At 51.1% G+C, this 21590-nt stretch overlaps 1 protein-coding gene across 1 annotated transcript in view; it reads left to right on the forward strand.

Moving 5' to 3' along the window:
* Positions 1 to 21590, forward strand: part of ASXL2 (ASXL transcriptional regulator 2) — a 122366-nt gene that overhangs the window by 45711 nt on the left and 55065 nt on the right. Inside the window, exons 3-4 of the mRNA XM_082480783.1 lie at positions 10184 to 10292; positions 18813 to 18972. Coding sequence (XP_082336909.1) covers positions 10184 to 10292; positions 18813 to 18972 — 269 coding nt within the window. The remainder of the gene's footprint in view (positions 1 to 10183; positions 10293 to 18812; positions 18973 to 21590) is intronic.

Raw genomic sequence — 21590 nt, forward strand, 5'->3', positions numbered from 1 at the left:
ATGTTGCCGGGAGAAACGTGGGGTGTAATGCTCTGCTGATGAGCGCTGCAGGAATCAAACAGGTTGACTCTCTTCTAAAAAATGCTAGAGCCGAGGTCTCAAAAAATACCTAGATGTAGGATTTATCTCCAGTTTGAACTGGCTGATGGTTCTGTAGCCGAAATAAAGGGGGGTGGAACTCAAAACCTTTGCAGTTTTAGCTCTGTGCCCCCAAAGCCTTAGAGGAAGGTACTTCTGTCTGGATTCCTCCTTTAAAACCAGAAAATGCTGATTTCTGCGTAGTCCCTCCAGGGTGTGAACAGCACATAAACAGGTGCCTTATCTGTGGATGCTGCGGGGCTAATCGAGTGCTGTGAGCCTGAAGGTATTGCTTACATCTGGAAACCACCTCTAGGACAGTCAGACGACTTCTACAAGGGTTTTTAGTCTTACGCAGGGCTCAGCATTCGCAGTCAGAGTCTACTGGTGTTCCCGCAGGTCAGGTTCAGTTATCCTGGTAGCCCGTTAATTAGAGCTGGAAGTAAAGCCCAGCTTCAGCGTGTGCCCAAGAGCTCTGCAGCGTCCTCCAGGCTGATCTTCCCCCCCTTCCCCATGGCTCCTGGGCCCCGGCACACACTGCTCCCCGCGGTTCCGCCGCAGCTTGCTGCCATCACCGTGTTTTCATCTTGCCCAAGTTCCTGTGAACTTCGAGCACCGGTGTGTTAAAATCCGCTTCATAGCATCAAACGCGTTACCTGCCCCCAGTGCCACTGCTGTGGAAATACATAAATGAGGTTGGCACCATGAATGCCTTCCCCGTGGAGGGGTGATGGAAGCAGCCCGTGCTCGTTCCCGCACCGGGACTGTTGGCCTCGGTAAGCTGCTGGCGCTCTGTCTCGCCCCTCTGGGTGGGGGCTGATGTCTTACCCGCAGCGGTGAGTAGTGCTGAGGGGGTGTGAAAGAGTAAGAGAAGTATATCCCCATACTGCTGTCTGCCCCCATGTGCGATTTCCTAAGGGTCCGCCTGACTCTTACCCAGAGTTCATTAACTGGTGAAGGTTGAAATGAATGCATCTGGGAGTTGCCGGGGGTTGGCAGCTGTAGGCCAGCTCCTGCAGAAACAGGCTGGAAAAACCTGAGTGGTCTGTGTCTTTCCTTTGGTATAACCTGGTCTTAGTATTGCCGCAGATCTGCCCCAAACTTCTTGAATTCGGTTCTGGTGGATGGGGGGGGAGGGTTCATATTAATGATCAGACAATTGTTTTGCTCAAGTTTTTAAAGGGGTGTTTCTCTCCTTTTTTTGGGTTGCACTCCAACTCCAGAAGGTAAGAACCACTGCTGATTGTTCTAAAGCTACTCCTCTCTATTAACGCGAGCTGCAAAAGCCTTGATTAAGAGCAACCGCTTGTTTCACGCACTTAGAAACCAAGTAACGCCAGTCTATCTAGCGTTAACGCTGCTGTTACCTCACCCTGCCTCTCCTGCATGCCGTTTGCATTAGCGCTTCAGTGCGATGCAAACCTGAACTCTTAATCTGTTTGTACAGTCTGTGGAAAACGTCAGGCGGACGGCGTGGGACCGCTGGCCTCTGACACCCTAACCCTGTGCTCTGCCGGCCCCGATTCGGGGAGGGGAGGGTGATGCTTGACTTGCATGATGTGTTTTTGTGCATCTTTTGTCTCGGGGACACTTGGCAGTGCATGTTGGGTGAAGCAAAATTTAACATGTCAAATAAGCCGCTTTTCTAAATCAAAAACTCGCTTAACAAGCTTGAAGTTGGTATGGTGCTGTCTGCTTACAGTATCGCTCTGCTCTGATGCTTCTGTAGATCTGAAACTTGTTTGTTTTTTTTAAACCATCATATTTTAATATACTAATAAACAAAAAGCTATTTGTGTGAATGTCTGATTCAAATGGAAAGTGGAGAAGAAGGGGATGCTCAAAAAAAAAAACCAACACAAAACCAAAATGGGAAAACCCCTCACCCTTAAACCCTTCCTTTGGGCGTTTTTACCCAGTTACGACAGTGCGCAGTGGCGATGTGGGATGAAGACACTCGCTGTGGGATGCACTTTATTTTAAGGTTCCATTTAGAGCAGAAGGCAATAATTAACCCTCCTCTGGTGCCGAGGTTGCTGCGTGCTCCGGCGCCTGGGTGGAGCGGACCCAGAGAGGGCCGAGCGGCGTTTCTGCCCCCAGCTTGTTTTTGGAAACAAGGGAAGGCTTCTGAACACGGAGAAATCCTGTAAAAGCTGCTAACCGAATAAAAAATTGAGCTTTAATATAAAGTAACCTTTTGATGGATAAATGCACCTTGCGCGATGCTCTGAGGGCAAGGTTCGTCCCTTCAAATGCTGCACGATTGAAAAATCTCACGCCACGTGCGGCCGAACACAAGCGGTTCGGTCAGGCTTTGTCTTCAAATCGGTGCCTGCGCGCTCGGAGCCGGGTGCGGGAAGGGATGCCCCAGCGGGACTGCAAGTGTGGGAGGAAGCGCTCCACCTCCTTCCTCCCCTTCAGCCGGCAGCTGCTCAGCGTAGAGAGCGCTCCCCTCAGCCTTCTGTGCCTTCGCCGCTCTCAAACCCCTTTTTTCCTGCTCAGTCTGAAGAAGCTTTGAATTTAATGCAGAGTTTAAAATGCCATGATTTAAGGATGGCTTAAACTTGGCAGCTCTCAGAAGGAAAACCTGGTATGTACGTGTCTGTCTGAAACATCAGGTAGCGTAGGGAAACTCTTGGGGGGGCAGGAGCTCAGAATAGGCGTTCCTGGGGACGCCACTGACTGGCCTTATGACCTCTTCACTGCGAAAATGACAATTATACTGGTTTAGCCCTTTCAGCGATCCAATAAAATAGGTAAAGAATGTGGGTGTTCTGCACCCACATGTGGAAGGGCTGTCACTTGATCACTTGGAGATCAATTTCCTGATTTACTACTGAAATGGAAGTGCAGATGTGAAAAACATTAATTTTCAAAACAGAATAGATACTTAGAAGCTACCAAACCCCCTCGTTTAGTCAACTATGTAAAAAAAAAAAAAAAAAAAAAAAAAAAAAAATAGTTGCAGCCATAGGTTTGTAAGTATAAACAGGTTTATAAGTTCCAGCAAGCTGTTAAATTGGTTGTTTTTAACTGGGAAATCAGTGTAGGATGGGAATAATTACTAAAACCCCGTTTTCGGTGGCAAGCAGCGCTGCTGAGCAGCAGTAGCAGCAGAACGGTTGGGAACCGAGTCCGTAACCCAGACAGCCGTTTCACGGGCACAACGCAGTATGCTTGGCGTGGTTCGGGCAGAGGCTCCTAAAGTACCACACTTCTGTCCGACAAAATAAGCGTATTTAAGACCCCGCTGGCGAGGGGGGGCTGAAGCGTGGGTGCCGGCTCTGCCCGGGGCGGGGGTTCAGAACGTGGATTTGCTCAGTCTGGTCGGCAGATGCTCACCCAGGAGGTATCGATGGTACGTACTTGCGTTGGCTCTCTTCTCGACAGCATCTGAAAATGAAAATATTCTTGATGCTGTGCTTTAAAACCTATGTCAGCACTTCTAAAGCATTGCTTTTGCTGGAAGTAGCTGTGAGTGGGTGGCTGTGACTCCCTAATTTTTCTCGAGGTGAAATACGCTGTGAGTGAGGGTAATGGGCAAGGTATGGGAAAGTAACACGATTTAAAACTTCAAATGGTGAACGAATTGGTGTTTCCCAGTTCTCTTGAAGGTCCCGGGGCTAGGCACGAGAGCTCGGGCTGTGACCCCGGCACTGGCGCCGGGACTCCTATTGATGCGGAGTTTGCTGCCCGGATTTTGGCAGATTTACAGAAGGGCTGTGGTATTTTTAGCTTTTTGAGAAGTACAACCTAGGAGGTTTCAGTATGCACTTGTAACGCTATGGAAACCAAATTAATCCTGCTTAATGTTGTTATAGTTACCTTTGCAGCTTCTAAACTGTTGCAAATAGATTTTTTTTTTTTTAACTTTAATGCAAGCTGGTTTCAATGAGCACAGCCTGTTTGCATCAGCTGAATTTATCAGAGTAATGAACTCTGTTCTGGTTTGCACCACCCCAAGAAGCGGTCCTCCGCTGGGATGTGAACCACTGTAAACAAAGGCACATTTCTCTTGATTTTCCCCAACGGTGCTGCTTATTTGTCAGGGGGTGGCACGGAGCACGGGCTAATTGATAAAGGTGAGCGTCCCACTTATTAGCACAATAGCTAAAACAGGTTTGCTTTTTTGCTGTAGCTGTCAGCTGACGTGCCGTTCCTTAGCGGAATAAAAAGTTTAGGTACCGCGTTGCTGTGAGCGCATAAATGAAAATACAACTGAAAATCCTGTTCGCTCACAGAAGCACAAATGCAGTTCATGTACGTGTGCACCTGAAATGTAAAATTCTGAAAAATATTTGCATGGAAAGAGCAGCAGTGTGGAATCCTCTTGAGAGGCTGAGAGAGTTGGGGCTGTTCAGCCTGGAGAAGAGAAGGCTCCAGGGAGACCTTCTTGCGGCCTTCCAGTCCCTAAAGGGGCCTACAGGAGAGCTGGGGAAGGACTTTTTACTGGGACACGTAGCGATAGGAGGAGGGGGAATGGCTTTAAACTGGAAGAGGGCAGGTTCAGGTTGAACCTTAGGAAGAAGTTTTTCCCTGTGAGGGTGGTGAGGCACTGGCACAGGTTGCCCAGAGAGGCTGTTGAGGCCCCATCCCTGGAGGTGTTCAAGGCCAGGCTGGATGCGGCCGTGGGCAACCTGGGCTGGGGGGAGGTGTCCCTGCCCAGGGCAGAGGGGTGGAACGAGATGATCTTCAAGGTGCTTTCCAACCTACACCATTCTATGATCCATTCACCCCAGTTTGTCCCCCCAGTTGGATTCATGCCATGCGTGATGAGCGTTAGAAGCGTTAGACGGGACACCAGGAACTCTCTGGAGGTGGAGGATGTCCAAGTCAATTATTTTCTCTCCCAGGAATTTATCCTGTTTTCATCAGGAAAATGCTTTTGTTGTCGGGAGAGTGGCCCGATGAAGCAGAGGTACATTATTACCCACGTAAACTACCCGCTCTGCCCCCCCAGCTCCTCACAAAGCCCGCCAGCTCCGTAGTTCCCACCCTGCCCTCAATTACACATAAGCCTGATGGGAAACTATGTTTTTCACACTATTTTTTAAGCACGTGTGATGTAAAAATATTTATTGAAAACCTTGGCTGGAACGAGCACTGGAACTCTGCTTAATCAGCTGTACATATGCAGGGTGTGACATCATGTTTTAATCAAACATCACGTCTAACTCATTGTACGGTAGGTGGTTCTTGGGGGAAACCCTAGCGGCTCACTCGGTACAGTCCGCAGTGTGCCCTGTCCCCATGGAGCAGCTTCATAGCAGCTTCATTCCAGTGCGTTTGGTGATATAAAAAACTTCTGACTGGGTGCCGTAAAACTGCGTTTGGGGTTGTATCTGCGGCTTTGGTCAACAGGGCACACCGCGTCCCTCATAGGAACATCACAAACTGCAGTGGTGGAAGAAAATGCAATTTTGATTCAAAAGCCTTCCCTTGTTTTTGAAAACAAACAGAACTCCCCAAACGCCCCCCACACTCCCCCCCGTGTGAAGGGAGCCCCGGAGGGGCGCTGGGGCTCTGCTGCCTGCGTTCACATTCAGCCTCTGTACCCCAACAGCCAGCGTGGGGAATAGCTCTGCTTTTAGCCGGCATTTGCCCCAAAGCGCCAGCATCTGGCCAAATATTTTAATTTGTATTTAACTGAGAGTGAGACCCCTTTGCTGCCCACCGCCTCTCTGGGGCCATCATTAATGTCGGGTGACAACGGGGGAATACGGCAATGTAACGTAATGGGAAGAGTAATAATTGGGCTCTGGCTCATTTTGGAAGATCCTTAATTAAATAATCAAATGAAAACAGCTGTTCACGGGGAGGGGCAAAGCAGCCTGTGGACGGCGGGCGTTAGCTGGGGAAGGTGGTGGAGCGGAGCTGGTAGAAGGGATAATGTTTGTTCAGGTCCCTTTGGGAGAATTTGACGCTAACAAGTGTGGCTATACCTTTCTTCCTTCTCCTCCCACCGTAACTGTGCTGTGGTGTCTGTCCATGTTGCAATGAGCTGGTGAGCCCATTTGCTGTAGGTCTGGTAGGACTGGTAGAACAGGAGCCTGCTGTGAGATGGCCCTCAAAAGCAGTAATATAATTCCCACCTCTCTAAACTGAGAAGGGGTGTGCTTCTGCACCTCACACCCTTCATCTTCAAACCAACAACCACAACTTGAGCTTACCTAGAGCCCGGGGTGATCGACGACCATGGTCACGGAGCTGGGGAACATTTCCGTTCAGAAGCTTTAGAAATCAAGTGAGGGGCTTGAGCTCTAACAGATCTGCTACAGATTCCCAAAAGGGGACGTGAAGGAACAGAGCAGTTACAAACTGGTCACGTCGTGGTGCTGCTGAGCCCCACTTCGTCTTTTCTGAAGGACAAATCCTGTTCTGAGACCCCCAGAAGGGCGATCCCATACCAATCACCTTGGTAGGAGCTGATGGTCAGCGGTGTGGGATAGTGACCACGGCTCTGCGTGCAGCGCAGTGTGGATTTGGGTGGGATGGAAGTGAGATAGTGGGTAATGATGAATCTGGAGCGGGCAGCAACTCCCCTTCATTTCGTCTGCTGCTTGAGCTACTGGTTTTGAGGTGGAGTGACAGGGACCATCAGGTGGAGCTGATGATGCGGTGTATGTTCCTGCCAAACGGAGATGGCCTTCATTATTAAAAAAAAACCCACCAGCAATAAAATAAATGGCATAGTAACGTCTGGTTCCTAAGGCTAGTTTTAGGCAGCTATTGCATTTAAAACAACGGAAGGTAGGCTGGGTGCAGGACCCAGGGAGTGGGAGAAGGGTGCTCTGAGCCCAGGGCAGCAGAGGACAGCGAGGGGTGAGGTCTTGCCCTTTGGAGGAGAACAAGTTTCCTCTCCGAGAATAAAGGTAACCACAGTCTCACGGCACACTGATCTGTTAGCAAACAGAGCTGCGGGTCGGGGGTGGGGGTGGTGACCGTGGGGGACACTGCTCGGAAGCACGGACTGCTCCCCGCACCCAGAGCGCTGCCTTAAATTGAGCGGTAGCCATCAAAATAAGTAGAGGAAAGGTTCGAGTGCTCATGAGTACTCGCTCATAAAGGCAGAAAGGATGTGATACGACGTGAAGACCATGCATCTTACACCAAAAAGAAGCAACCCCCCCTTTTTTCTTAAAGAAAGTTAAGTGGGACTTTCAACTGATTTTTGCTTCTAAAATTTTCACAATAAGCTTTATGAAAGCCTAGAATGGCGTTAGGTTTGTGCCAGCTTGCTTAGAAGAGTCTGTAGAGGAAGAGCCGTAACTATAGATGGGTAAACACGAGGAAAAAAGAAGCAAAAATAGCAGCTAAGCTGTTAAACAATGGAATCAATTCAGTAGGAGCAGTGTCGGTGCCAGACCAGTACAGCTTTTGTAAAGATCGGTCCTGCCAAGGCTTCGTTCCTTGGGGAGCTTCCAAACTGCAGCTCTGCCGAGACTTTTGTGAAATGTTTGGCTTAACATTGATATTCTGCTCTGATACAGTTTTTAAAAAGAACGTCCTCCGTGACCCAGAGGTCGGGTACGTGGCAGAGCTCTCCTCCCTGCCCCGGAGCTTCCCGGGCATGGGAACGCCTCGGTGCCTCCAGCGCTAGTAGTGATCTGGGAAGAAGCATAAAATGATAATTTTCTAGATGTAGTGATAGGAGGGGCGATGACGAACGTAGATGGGAGAAGGACGGGTACATGGTTTATACTGCCAGATGCTGCCGGGCCTCTATGAAGTGTACTTGTGCGCAGTTCTTGCGTAGAACTTGTGCGCAGGATCCACAGCCAGGAGCAAAGGCGAGAAGAGTGGAAGGCTGTACCCTTTGGAAAGAATTTGGGGTCGCTGTAGGAAATCACACTGAATTAGAGCTTCCAGGGAGACCCCGTGGCTTTCTGGAGAAGCGGGTCAGCCCCGTGGAGTTAGCGCGTAGCCTCGGAGAAGCTGGTCTGAGAAGAGTTGCTCCCAGATGTGGCATATTGGCGTTTGCAGCGGTTGGTGCAGCGCTGGGGAAGGGGCACGGAATAGCCGAGGGAGCGGCGGGAGCCAAGAGCTGGTTTCGGTGGGGTCCGTCACAGAGGCGATGAGGAGAGGTTGTGTATGGCATGCGGCTGTGTTTAGGAGAAGCTTATATCAGCGGCAGGGATTCCGGCTGGACTGCCAACCGGGCTGGCTGAAGACAGCAGGGGTCGAAGCGAGGCGCTGACGTTACCGATTTCTCTGTTGTGCCATGGTTGGCTGTCTCTCCAAAAGACGTTTGTTGGCCAGAGGAGTCGCTGGGTCAGCGTAGGAGTACCTGAGTGACACTGAGTTTTGCCACGTAAGAACCAAAGTGGGCCGAGCGGGGGGTCCCCGGCGTGCCTGAGGCTCAGCTCCTTCCTCCAGCGCCGCTGCGTCTCGCTTGAGTGTGGGGCTGAGCCGTCTGCGAAGGCGGTCACATGAGCTTTGGACTGGGGTTTGGAAAATTCCTTCCTCATCACCATTTTCGCTAGTATTTGTTAACAAACGATGCGGGCAAAAACTCAGAAAGCACAAGGTCCTGCAGAGCAGAGATGCTGTAGAGGCTGTTTTCCGCCCCCTGCACGGAGTAACGTGGGTTTGAAGGGGTCATCTGCTCTGACTGTGGGCTGCAGCTCTGCTGGTGGAGGACAACTGCACGCCCCTGCCCAGGCTTCTGCCCGAGCTCTGGGGTGTCCCAGCGTGACCCCAGAGCTCCCCCAGAGTTCCCAGTACTCCTCTAAGCCCGTTTCTTGACTGGAGGAGCGAGCAGCCCGCAGGATCCCGGTCTGCGGTGCTGTGGGCAGGGAGGACCAGGACGGCGCCCTGCTGGCTCCCCGCCAGCGGCGGTGCCTCCCATGGGGACCGGTGTCTCGCTGTACATTTGTGTGACGGTCAGCAGAGATGGCATTGGGTCTAGCCACAGAAATACTAGCGCTCCCCTCGGAACGGGGTCTCTCCTGCAGCTCACAAGCGACGCTATCTGGCCAGTGTTCCTTGTAGGGTCCCCAGCCCGTTAGCTTGTAGGCGCTGGGGTCCAGGTCCCAGACCCGTTTGGGATGTCGGCTTCTCCTTGTACCAGGCAGCGGTAATGAACTGAGCTGTTTTGCTGCTCTTAGGCAGAACTTGGAGCGCGTGTGCCCTGCCGGCGCGGCGGAGGGCTGTGCTCGTCCTCGCCTTTACCCCCCTTCCCTCCCAGGGGCTCTTCCACCGCTTTTGATGGGATTTATTTGAATGTTCACAGCAAAACTTACTACAGACAAACAGCTGCATCTCCCGCTCAGGGATTTCAGTTAATCAGTCACAAATTTAGGTTTTTAGTCAATGTGGTGGTTCTGGTTCCAGCCTTTGCGGCAGGCTGTTGGGGGGCAAAAACGACTCACGCAATCTCACTCCCGCTGTCTGGGGGTTGTGCTCGACCCCGATACGCTTTACGAGCAGGGACAGCTATTTGCTGTGAGGGGCGATCAGCCTGACCCTGCAGCGAGAGCAAAAGTCACGTGCCGTGCCATGTCCACCTGATTTTGCTTCTGTCTACAGCGGGATGGGTTGGAAAAAACCAAACAAAGAAACCCCACCAGCACCGGTGAAGCGGTGGGTCTTCTGTCTCGGTTCTTTGGCCGGGATCGAAGAGCTCCGCTCTTTTCAGGGAAAATTGCATAAATGGTTTCCATTCTTTATCCGACAACTCTCATTTCAGTATGCTGTGGGTTTTCTTTAAAAAACCCCCCAAACTTTAAAGAGCTCTGCAGTCAGTCGTTAACTCACAACAAACCTGCTCTGAGTTTCGGACGAGCAACGTTGACTATGTGGAGCTTTGAAAATGTATGACTGCTTTGATGTTCCACAAAAAAGTATTGGAGAGCCTGAACTTGGGGTTTTTTTGTTTGATTTTTTTTTATCTGGGTCTGGAGTGTGGGTACATGGATGGGACTGGTTTCACTGTTGCTTATTACGGCAGCTTCAACTTGTATTCTCCTTGAGAATAGAAGTTGGATCTGGAATCTTTCTGCCTCTGCATGCGTGATGGTCGGGCGAGGGGCTGTGATTGTCTCCCAGCAGCAGATTAACGCTGACCAAATACATTCAAACATTAACCTCGTGTTTTTGTTTTCAGTGGGACCTCTCCTCTTGCATGCCTGAATGCTATGTTACATACAAACTCCCGAGGGGAAGAGGGCATTTTCTATAAGGTCCCGGGGCGCATGGGAGTCTACACTCTGAAGGTAAGTGTCTTGGCTGGGCAATCTCCTTTGAATGCTCAGGTGACTTTTATCCATTTGAAAATCCGCTGGATAAAGATAACCCTGAGTCACAGAACCATAGAATGGTTTGGGTTGGAAGGGACCTTAAAGCTCATCCAGTGCCCCCCCCTGCCCTGGGCAGGGCCACCTCCCCCCAGCCCAGGTTGCTCCCAGCCCCGTCCAACCCGGCCTTGACCACCTCCAGGGATGGGGCAGCCACAGCTTCTCGGGGCAGTTTGTTCCAGTGCCTCACCACCCTCACCCTGAAAAATTTCATCCTAATAGAGGGAAGAAGGAACTGTTCCTCACTAGCATGAATTGTAGTGTAAACTTTCCTTCCAGATGCAAGCACTGGGTCTTCGTGCTGCTGCTGGTGAGCACCTGGGTGCTGAAAGTACAGCTGAAGGTGCTGGGTTTATTCTCAGTGCTGTGGTTTGCTGATATTAATTGCTATCCCAGAAATAAAAGAGTAATTAAAATTGTGATGAAATTTTAGCCCTAAAAGGGTAACTTCATCGTCGCTGATCTCAACTCGTCTCTGGAAATGAAAAATTACCTTATCCTCAGTCTATTAATAGTAGGCAGAGAACGTTTGTAGAGGAAAAGTGTGGATTCCCTGATCTATCTGATTAACATCTTTAAAAATAATCTTTATTTGAAACCTTTCCCCCCAGTTAAACTACTAGAAGGAAGCCAGCTCACACTGTTCTTGATTTTCTGTAACTTTTTCTCGGAAGACTGTTCCATAAGATAGGATTCCTCTCCCTGCACGGAGACCTCTCCAGTGTAGGTATCTCCCCTGGAACCGCTTTCCATGCTCAATAGAGAGAAATAATAGTTTCTAAGAGGAGATTCATCTCATCCTTAAATATTCAAAATATATGAGAAACTGCTTTACAAGTGCCGGTTAGTTTACCAAGGAAATCGACTACGACTTGCCCAGAAAAAGATGTCCTCGTTGTCCAAAATTGAGCTCAGCTGAACCCTGTTCTGGCTGTCTCCTGCACCCTGTAAAAGCCCGTTATTCCCTGGGTATTTGTATGTAACGTGACAACAGAGGACGCCCCATTGGGGGCGGTGCGTTGGTGCTGATGTGCTGTTGGAGTGAAACGTTTTCAGAGCTTCCAAAAATGCCATCGCGAGGCATCCGGCAAACTTCCTGCTTTGAGCGTCATCGTGCTGAGCAGAGGCTGAGCTGATTTCAGTGCACCACAGTGAAAATACGTAAAGCTCCATTTCGATAACATGTATGTTTCAGGTAAGGACTATCAGAGACAGAAGGGAAAGTAGTTATCTGTGTGCTGGTGAACTGGACTAATTCTTGCACCATTTGTTTCCCTACAGGGAGGTATAAAGTTTTAGATTTTAGGAATAAAGAACGCAGGCCCTAAATCCGGACTGGGAAAGGAGTGTTTTTTCAGAACGTTGTGACTTGGAAAAAAATTGTGATCTGGGAGTAATCGAGTCACTGTCAGTGAATTCTGTGTTGTGATGTGGCAAAGCTGTGCTGAAAAGTTTCAGAGAAGAATAAAATAATTCACGATGTAAAAAAAATGTCCCGTTTGAAAGATTGCGAGCACGTTGTAGCGGGGTGGATCATAGGCAAAGTCAGTGTCTGGAGGTTAAATCTAAGCCAAGTCAAGGCTAAGCGTGCATTTGAGCAACGCGAGGGGCTGTCTGAGTTACTGTGGTAGCTCAGTTTGTTTTGGTCATGACATCTGCAACTGAAGACTGATTATATTTCCTAATGTTAAACTTCAGCAAAACCGCAACATTATTTAAGTCAGTGTAGGAGTCAGTTGATTACATGTAATGATTTGGATTAATGGGGAGGGTAGACTGGCTGCCGACTTCTCCAAAGGCATATCGTATCCTGCGTATCTAAAGACACCGCGGTTTTGTTGTCATCTTTCCTTCCCTGGGGCTGTGTAGTCTGGAGGTGGGAACCTACGGAGCAGCGAGAGACCCAGAATGGCAGGACGAGGGAGAGGTTCAGCCCTGCTGCACCAGTGCCACGTCCCCTGTGCCGCGTTCCGTCCCAGCACAGCGCCAGGAGGGGCCTGGGCCTCGTGGAGAGGGTGCGTTGAATGAGGAATCCTGTGGAGGATCCAGGATTAACAAAACCCGATGGCTTACGTAGCAATTAGAAAGCTTTTGGCCAGCAGGACTGACCATTCCCCTTGCTGCGGCGCCGCGGGGTGAAGCAGAGCCAGGTGTCCCGGAAATCGCACTTCCGAGAAGAGAAAGCTGATGGCAAAGGACTTGTGGGAGAAGCAAAGGTGCACTTCCATTTCTGCTGCCTCACTGAGCTGGGTTACGGGCACCGAACGCAGTAGGAAGGATGCTGGTGCGCTGCCGGCATCTTCCTTTCATTTTTTTTCTTAGACTTGATGATCAAGATACGTAAAACAGATCGGAGAATCGTACCCAGGGGGTACGTCAGCTCTGTGAAATAACATTCAAAGGGTTGGGTGTTTTGGAGGTGTTCGCTTAGCGCAGGTGGCCGGGAGATGCTCCAGAGGAGGTCTGCTAATGGCAGCTAGCAATTGAACTAAATTTCACATTAATTTTTATTAACGTGGTTTTATTGTTCCTCTTTTTCGTCCCTTTGTTTCCAAGCCCCTAACCCTCTCCTTTCCCTGAACCTTGTCTAATTATAGTCATCAGAAGCGACCCGCGCTGCGGCGCGCACTGCGTGCCTCGGTGGTGGTGAGCGGGTGCTCAGCCAAGGCAGAGCACACACGGCGTGGCTCGCGGCCCCCGACCAGCGCGGCTGCTTTCCCGACTAAGCTGCAAGGCTTTGTTTAAGGAGGGCTGAGGTCAGGTCCCGAGCTGGTGGACAGGATTGTCTTCGGCAAGGCACAGTGTATTTTGGGCAGCAGCAAGCAGGGTGCTTGCGGGGGACGTACAACCTGGGAGAAGCTCACGCCTGGCAGTAATGATACAGGCAGCAAACTGAACCCCAAAATGACTGTTTCAGTGGTCTAGAGATAATAGCCAAGCATTGCTATTAATTTTGTTTAATATATTCATTAATGACCTGGATGAGGGGACAGAGTGTATCCTCAGCAAGTTTGCTGATGATACCAAACTGGGAGGGGTGGCTGACACCCCAGAGGGCCGTGCTGCCATCCAGCGTGCCCTGGACAGGCTGGAGAGCTGGGCAGGGAAGAACCTAATGAGGTTCAACAAAACCAAGTGCAAGGTCCTGCACCTGGGGAGGAAGAACGCTGGGCACCAGTATAGGTTAGGGGCGGACCTGCTGGGAAGTAGCTCTGAGGAGAAGGATCTGGGGGTTGTGGTAGACAGTAAATTATCCATGGCCCAGCAATGTGCCCTTGTTGCCAAAAAGGCCAATGGAATCCTGGGCTGCACAGGGAAGAGTGTGGCCAGTAGGTCGAGGGAGGTCATTCTCCCCCTCTACTCGGCACTGGTGAGGCCACAACTGGAATACTGTGTCCAGTTTTGGGCTCCCCAGTTCAAGAGGGACAGGGAACTGCTGGAGCGAGTCCAGCGAAGGGCAACGAAGATGACGAAGGGATCGGAGCATCTCCCGTATGAGGAAAGGCTGAGAGCGCTGGGACTCTTTAGCCTGGAGAAGAGAAGGCTGAGGGGAGACCTTCTTATGGCGTACAAGTATCTAAAGGGGGGGCTGAAGGAGGATGGAGCCTCTTTTCAATGGTTCCCAGTGACAGGACGAGGGGCAATGGGCACAAGTTGGAACATGGGAAGTCCCGTTCAAATACACGGAAACACTTCTTTCCGGTTCGGGTGGCAGAGCCCGGGCACAGCTGCCCAGGGAGGGGGGGAGTGCCCTTCTCTGGAGAGTTTCCAGACCCGCCTGGATGCAGTGCTGAGGGATGTGCTCTGGGCAGTCCTGCTGTGGCAGGGGAGTGGGGCTGGGTGGTCTCGAGAGGTCCCGTCCAACTCTGAAACTCCGTGATTCCGTGATTGCATGGGGAGGGGGAAGCAAAGAGTAACATTTAATCTCTTTAAAAATGATTAGATGCTCCAGACTTGCTCTGCTGCTGAAGGGCCGTGTAACACCCCAAATCAGCCAGCGGTGATCCGCTGCGGCGGCTCTGAATCTCAAGGTGAGCTGCATTTGCCCCAGTGAGGATGTGTTGGTGGCCTGTCATCCAGCTGGGACGGTCTGCTTGGTCCCCTGGGGAAGATGAACTTCAAGTACTCCTAAATGCTACAGAATAAAACAAATCGCCGTGACCTTTAAGGACTTGTAGCAAAAGTGCTGAATTTCTGGTAACTTCTCATATTTGAATTTCTTGTAGTTGGTATTTTTCATGGCTTGTGAAGGCTGCGCGTGCGGGGTGAGTTTGGGGGGGCTGATTTTTTTGTTCCCCCACTTGGATCCTCCCCCACCCCCTTCCCCTCAGCTTTCCTTTCTAAGCTTTGCATCATCCCATAGCAGCCCCCCGCCAATATCCCAAATCCTCATTTTCCTCCATTTCCCCATCGTATTACTTCCAAAGTTCATGTTGGCCCTCTCTGGAGCATCTGGAGGGGGCGGGTGGCCCATCAGTTAGTGACTGGAGCCTCTTGGTCTTCGGCGTTGTCCCTGGTACCCCCACTTAGCCGGTCTGTGTCTCCGTATTTGTATTTATTGCTTCCCCCTGTGCTTTGTGTTGCAAAGACCCGTGAGTGGGTGATGTTAGTGGGGCTGATGCTCTCGCTTTCCGTGTACCCTCGTAAGATTTAGACTGAAAATTGATGTGCTGACGCTGAGAAACGGGAGTCATTTTGGCAAGAGGTTGAGAGAAAAAAGATTAAAGAAGTAAAAAGTAAAATCGAAAAATCTAATCAAAACCGACGTGCGAGGCACACACGCAATGGGTCTATTTGCCTTAGACTTTTTTCACTCCTGGGTGGCCTCATTTCTCCTGGATTCCTCTGCGTCGCTGCCATGGCGGGGGAACGCTGGGGGTGCCTTTGCCGAGGAGGGATGTGGGGCGGCTGCAGGTGCTCCCTGTCCCCTCCTTCAGCCACGCTTGTCCTTGGGGCAGCCCGCGAGCTCCCCGTCCCGTGGCACGGCAGCGCCCACGGGGTCCCTGCTTGCACTGAGCTTTGCCTTTGTCCCAGCAACCACCCGCCGTGCCGAGTCAGAAGTCCAGTACGTCAGTTCATTGACCTTCAGGTAGACCTCTCACCCCAACTGAGTTTTTGCGCATGATGATTTCCAAGTGTGTTTCTCTCTGTCACCTTCAGGTTTGTTGGTCCCAAAGTCATTGCTGACATTGAATACGAAGTAGCATCTGTCCCTGTTTGGGTGAAGGTGTTGTAGCTCTGCCCGTGGGCATTCACCTTTGAAGTCTTCCCCGCTGTGCGGTGGATTTGCTGTTGAGCAGCGGGCTGGAAGATTCCGGTCTGGAGGAATACTTTTAACGTGATGTTTGGAGAAGTCTGACTCGTTCAGCTTTTACCGCAGATACTAAAGCCAGTGCACGCCATCTCACCGGCTGCATTTCTAGGACTGACAGCTAAGGGACCAAATTTTATGTGATTATTGAGTATGGTTCACTAGAAGGAATAAGTTCACTTATTGAAAGAAGAAGTATAGTGTAGAGAAGATGGTTCTGCAGTTGAGAGTTCACTTCTGCTTCGAAAGCAGAACTTGCAGGAGAGTGAGCTGCAGGTACACACGGAGTTGGTGTTAGTGGAGCTCTTACACTGACGTCTTGCATGGAAACTTTGAGAAAACGGAGGATCCACAGTGCAGACTGGATACCACATCAGAAGATACTGGTGAAGACCTTTCACTGGGAGGAAGAGGCCCAGCTGGAAGGAGACTACCTAGTGGCAAGTGACAGGATGAGAGGAAATGGGTTCAAGCTATGCCAGGCAAGGTTTAGATTGGATATTAGGAAAAACTTTTTCACTGAGAGGGTTATCAAACATTGGCACAGGGAGGGAGTGGATTCACCATCCCTGGAGGTGTTTAAAAAAAGGGTGGACGTGGTACCTGGGGACATGGTTTAGAAGTGGTTTTGTCAGGGTAGGTTAGTGGTTGGACTTGATGATCTTAAAGGTCCCTTCGAACCTCAGCGATTCTATGATTCTGTGAGAGCCATTGACATTGTACGGCCTCTGTGAGCCATCGGGGCTGCTGTCTGCAGAAGCAAGGGGAGGTTGGACTCGCAGGATGGTGGTGGTGGTGGGAAGGGACCTCTGGAGATCATCTTGTCCAACTCACTGTTTAATGGGGGGGTCAACTAGAGCGTGTAGCTCAGGATCATGTTCAGTCATGGTCTAGTTTTGAATTCCTGCAAGGATCATAGAATAATAGAATGGTTTAGGTTGGAAAGGACCTTGAAGATCATGGAGTTCCAACCGCCCTGCCCTGGGCAGGGACACCGCCCCCCAGCCCAGGTTGCCCATGGCCACGTCCAGCCTGGCCTTGAACACCTCCAGGGATGGGGCCTCAACAGCCTCTCTGGGCAACCTGTGCCAGTGCCTCACCACCCTCACAGGGAAAAATTTCTTCTTAATGTTCAACCTGAACCTGCCCTCTTCCAGTTTGAAGCCATTCCCCCTCCTCCTATCGCTACATGCCCCAGTAGAAAGTCCCTCCCCAGCTCTCCTGTAGCACCTTTAGGGACTGGAAGGCCACAAGAAGATCTCCCCGGAGCCTTCTCTTCTCCAGGCTGAACAGCCCCAACTCTCTCAGCCTCTCCTCATAGGAGAGGTGCTCCAGCCCTCGGATCATCCTTGTGGCTCTCCTCTGGACACGCTCCAGCAGGTCCATGTCCTTCTTCTGTTGGGGCCTCCCGAGCTGGAGGCAGTACTCCAGGTGGGGTCTCATGAGAGCAGAGCAGAGCGGCAGAACCCCCTCCCTTGACCTGCTGGCCACACTTCTGATGCAGCCCAGGGTACGGTTGGCCTTCTGGGCTGCCATCGCACACTCTGGCTCATGCTGAGCTTCTCGTCAATCAGCACCCCCAGGATGGAGACCTGCAGCTTCTCTGGGAGCCTCTTCAGTGTTTCATCACCCTTGCAGTAGAGAAGTTCTTCCTTATGTGGAGGTGGAATTTACGTGTTTCAGTTCGTGCCTGTTGGCTCTCTCCCTTTCTCTGGGCACCACTGAGAAGAGTCTGGCCCCATCATCTTTACCCCCTCCCCCAGAAATGCCAGGTCAGGAAAAGCCAAGGAGTCCAGGTTTTCCAGCTGCACGTGTGTTCCCGGTGCCTGGCAGGAGGGGGAGGCACCCCACGCCGGGGCTTCCTCTCCTCTCAGCAGAAGACTTTGAAAGAGGCACCTTGAAAAAACAGGAATAGATAAATGTGTAATTACTGCATCTCAGGTGACTAAATTATCTTTGCGAAGGTTAAGCTATGCAGGGGGTGTAATGAAGGGAGTGTCAGCAGTAGGAATACACAAGCTTAATCTTTGTCGACTTCGGTGGCGCTTGATGAAGAAAGGATTTTTTCCTGCTTTTGGTCATATCTTCTCTTCCACTGCAGTTTACAAGTAACTTTTAATGTGCAGTTAAAATAACTTTATTTGTGAAGCGCCAGATGGAAATGCAATTGAATACCTGAACCTATTAGTCCACCTTGCTGATGGCAGAAGTCTGGAATTAATTAAATTGATAACACTTGTGTTGTCTTAGGTACTTCTTGGCACTACCCGTGGAAATTAGTCATTGCTCTTATTCCAGAGAAAGGACAAGAAATCGATTGTCTTTGGTTAAAGGGAGAGGTGGTTAAATTTACTTTTTCCAGTGGGTATAACAGGAGGATTTTGTGCTGTCTGATGCTGTGTCGGGTGGGGATGAGCTGCTGCCTCCGGCCGCGGTCCTGCCCACCTTGGCTCAGCGCCTCTGCGGGGCGTCCCCAGCGGTTTTGGGCGGTTGGGCAGTGGTGACGCTGAAGACCTCATCCGCAGAAAACAGTGTGTTGGCACTGATTAGCACTAACCTGCAGTGTAGGTTAAAATCTGAATCCGGCGGGATAATCACTAGAGGGCAGTCTGGGTTTAGGTGTGGACTGGGCGAAAACCGCTGGGGTTCTCTCCGCTGGCGCTTGCGGGGCTGAAACCCCCGGGGTGCGTGGAGCCCCACCGCCCAGCCTGCGCTCCGGCCGCTGGTTTTGCGAGGACCTGTGTCGGCAGGGCAGGGGCTGCGGAGGACCTGGCTGGAAAATAATGCTGCCTGTGACGGTGGGACGCCGAGCCGTCCAACTGTTCTTCTGTTATGAAGTTCAAAACTTGAGTGGACGTTTGTAAAGCCGGAGCGCGTTGGAGTTGGTGATTAGGGTAGGGGTACGCGGGTGCGTAAGGAAGGGCGTACCCGTGAAGTGATGGCGAGGGCGGTGTAAAAGATGGTAAATACTTTATATGAACTCACAGAAGACAGCGTGAGTGTTTAAGTTCTGACAAAAAACATCCACAATCGGTGCTTGGTAAATAAAACTGCTACTTCTAAGTGTTTTATTAATTGGAAGAGTTTATTGTGGATTGGGTAACTGTCTCTGTGTCTTCCCTTTGCAGAAGGATGTTCCAGACGGGCTGAAGGAGCTCTCGGATGGCTCAGAGGAGAGCAGCGATGCCCAGTCCGACTCTCAGAGCTCTGAGAACTGCAGCAGCAGCAGCAGCAGCAGCGACGGGTGCAGTAACAAAGATGGGAAGAAAAGCAGATGGAAAAGGAAAGGTAATTTCCTTTTCAGGAGCGATGATTTTAACATAATCTGTGTCTGTGAAGGACTTTGGGTTTTTTTTCCATCACATCTGTTGCCTTATAAAGACAGGCTGTTACAGTGGCCTAAAATCTGCCGGTACCATTTGTGCGCATGGATTGAACTGGTGACGCCACTGCTATTTTACTGCTGTGGGCAGCGAAGGGGAGAAGGTGTCTGTAATTCGGTGTAAAAAGGCCTTTACGCAGGTCAGTGACCAGCGGACTGTGCTGCACACCCAGGAGCAGTGCATCTAGTTCTTCCAGGTTTTTCTGCCGCCCCCCTGCCTTCCCAAGAACATTGCACTGTGTCCTTAACCAACAAACTGAGTGACTGCTCAGTGCTGCAGTAGAGCCACCAGTGGGGAGAAGGACATTAACATCACGTTGTTGGAGGTTTTCCACTGCAGGACAGCTCGGCATCCACCCGCCTCTGTTTTGGTTCACAGTAGGATCAAGAAGTGGGTGGTTACAATGTACTTCCCCATGTCACACTGGGAAGGAAAAGTGATGTTTCTGGATGTGTTTGGGTCTCAGAGGTCAGTTGCCAAAGATGCCAAACCTGAATTTCATGCTTCCAAACATAAATCACCCACGAGTTGCTTTGCACTGACAAAATTCCCAAGTAAAATGGAAATTTCTCTTAACATGCTAACGTATTGTAACTGCGTGTTCCGCTCCACTGTTGCCTTCTCCAGACAAGATGCCGTGTTTGCACCCTTTGGAAGGTGCGGGATGAGAGGTGTGTAATGACTTAACTGCTCCTTGGCATAGCTGGAATGATTGAGCATTTCTGCAACTGTTCTTACAAGTACCGAGCTAAGTTCATTGAATCACAGAGTAGTTTTTGGGGGAAGGGACATTTAAGGGTCATCTAGTCCACCCCCCTGCCCCGGGCAGGGCCCCTCCCCCCAGCCCAGGGTGCTCCCAGCCCCGTCCAACCCGGCCTTGAACACCTCCAGGGATGGGGCAGCCACAGCTTCTTGGGGCACCCTGCGCCAGGGGCTCACCGCCTGCACTGGGAAAAATTTCTTCCTCATATCTCATCTAAATGGCCCCTCTTCCAGTGTCAAACCGTCCCCCCTCGTCCCACGGCTCCCCTCCCTGACCCAGAGTCCTCCCCAGCTCTCCTGGAGCCCCTTTAGGCACTGGAAGGGGCTCGGAGGTCTCCGCGGAGCCTTCTCTTCTCCAGGCTGACCCCCCCACCTCTCCCCGCCTGTCCTCATAGGAGAGATGCTTCAGCCCTCCCAGCATCTCCGGGGCCCTTTCATGGATGGCTGTTTTTTTGCAGAGCTGGGATTTTGGCTTGCAATATTAGCTGGATTTCACTGAGGAAAGGTCCAATCCTGCCAGTTCTGAGCACCCCTCCTCCTGCTGCGGTGGGCAGGGGGCCGTGGGGCGAGCAGGAGCACAGCTGGCAGTGCCCCCCGAAGCTGCCGGGGTTAGCTCCAGTCAGGAAACGTGTGCTGTCGGGACTTCCCTGGTAAGCTCCGTCTTACAGCAAAACGAGACGATGGGCTTGTGCGGCGTGGCCGTGCGCTGTCCCTCAGCACGGGGCAGACGGGCCCTGTTCGGTGCCGGTGGGTGCTGCTGTGTCAGGCATCGCCGGGGAAAGGGAGCGACCGCACCAGGGGCTTTCCCCAGGGGCGCTTTGCTGCTTCAGCCACTTCTTGAGTTTTTGGTCTGCAGCGCGTATTTCCTCTTTCTCGCTTTGCGTGAGGATGGAGAGCAGCGGTGCTGTGCCGCTTCGACTGTCCCCAGGCGCCACCTCTGCCACCCCGCTCACAGTGCTTTAGAGGTCCCCGGGGACTCCTGCAGTGCCGCTCGCCAATGAGCATATCCTTTTGGTATCCAAGAAGACAGCAATTCATTTTGGTTTATTTTTGTTAAGGTAGATAGTTGAGACTTGCTGGCACTCACGTGCCCATTCAGCTCCAGTACTTTGAATCCTGTCTGACGAGCACCTTTCCAAAAGCAAAAACCCTCCAGAAGAAGCAGGAGGAATGTCTTCTCAATCTCTTTCTTTTATTTTTTCCCCCGCAGCGTAGGTTTGCTTTGGACATTTAAAATGAAAGGACAAAAGCTGAAAAACTTAGGCACATATGGTGCACTCTAATAAATAAACGCCGTCAGATGTCTGATGTTCACTTTGAATGAACGGTATCCTGACCGCTGGGTTCGAGACACTTGGTGGGTGTTGTGTCAGTCCACGTGTTTCGTGAGGGATTTTAGAAGTATGTAATGAAGGACATACATAAACAAAAGAGACTTCTTTGCAAAAAATGTCTTTAAAAAAGGAAAAGATACACTAAATTCCAAAAACCCTACAAATTTATGGTGCCCCTTTCCCTTCCCGGGTATGCCCGCGGAGGGGCACACGGGCAGAGTGAGGGCTCCCGTGTTAGCGGCAGAGGCTTTTGCCGCAGAGCTTGGCACCGGCACGCTGCTCTGGGGGAACCGTCAGTTCCTGAAGGATGCTTAACAACAGCAGATTTAAGTGAATGTCTGGATTGACTCCTCTGTTCCCAGGCAGCTTGTTTGATGTTGGTGCAGCTGTGCCACGCAGCGGAGGAGCTATGAAGAGCCCTGAAGTG

This window comes from Vanellus vanellus, assembly GCF_965231255.1.
Source record: "Vanellus vanellus genome assembly, chromosome: 3".
In the NCBI taxonomy this organism is placed as follows: domain Eukaryota; kingdom Metazoa; phylum Chordata; class Aves; order Charadriiformes; family Charadriidae; genus Vanellus; species Vanellus vanellus.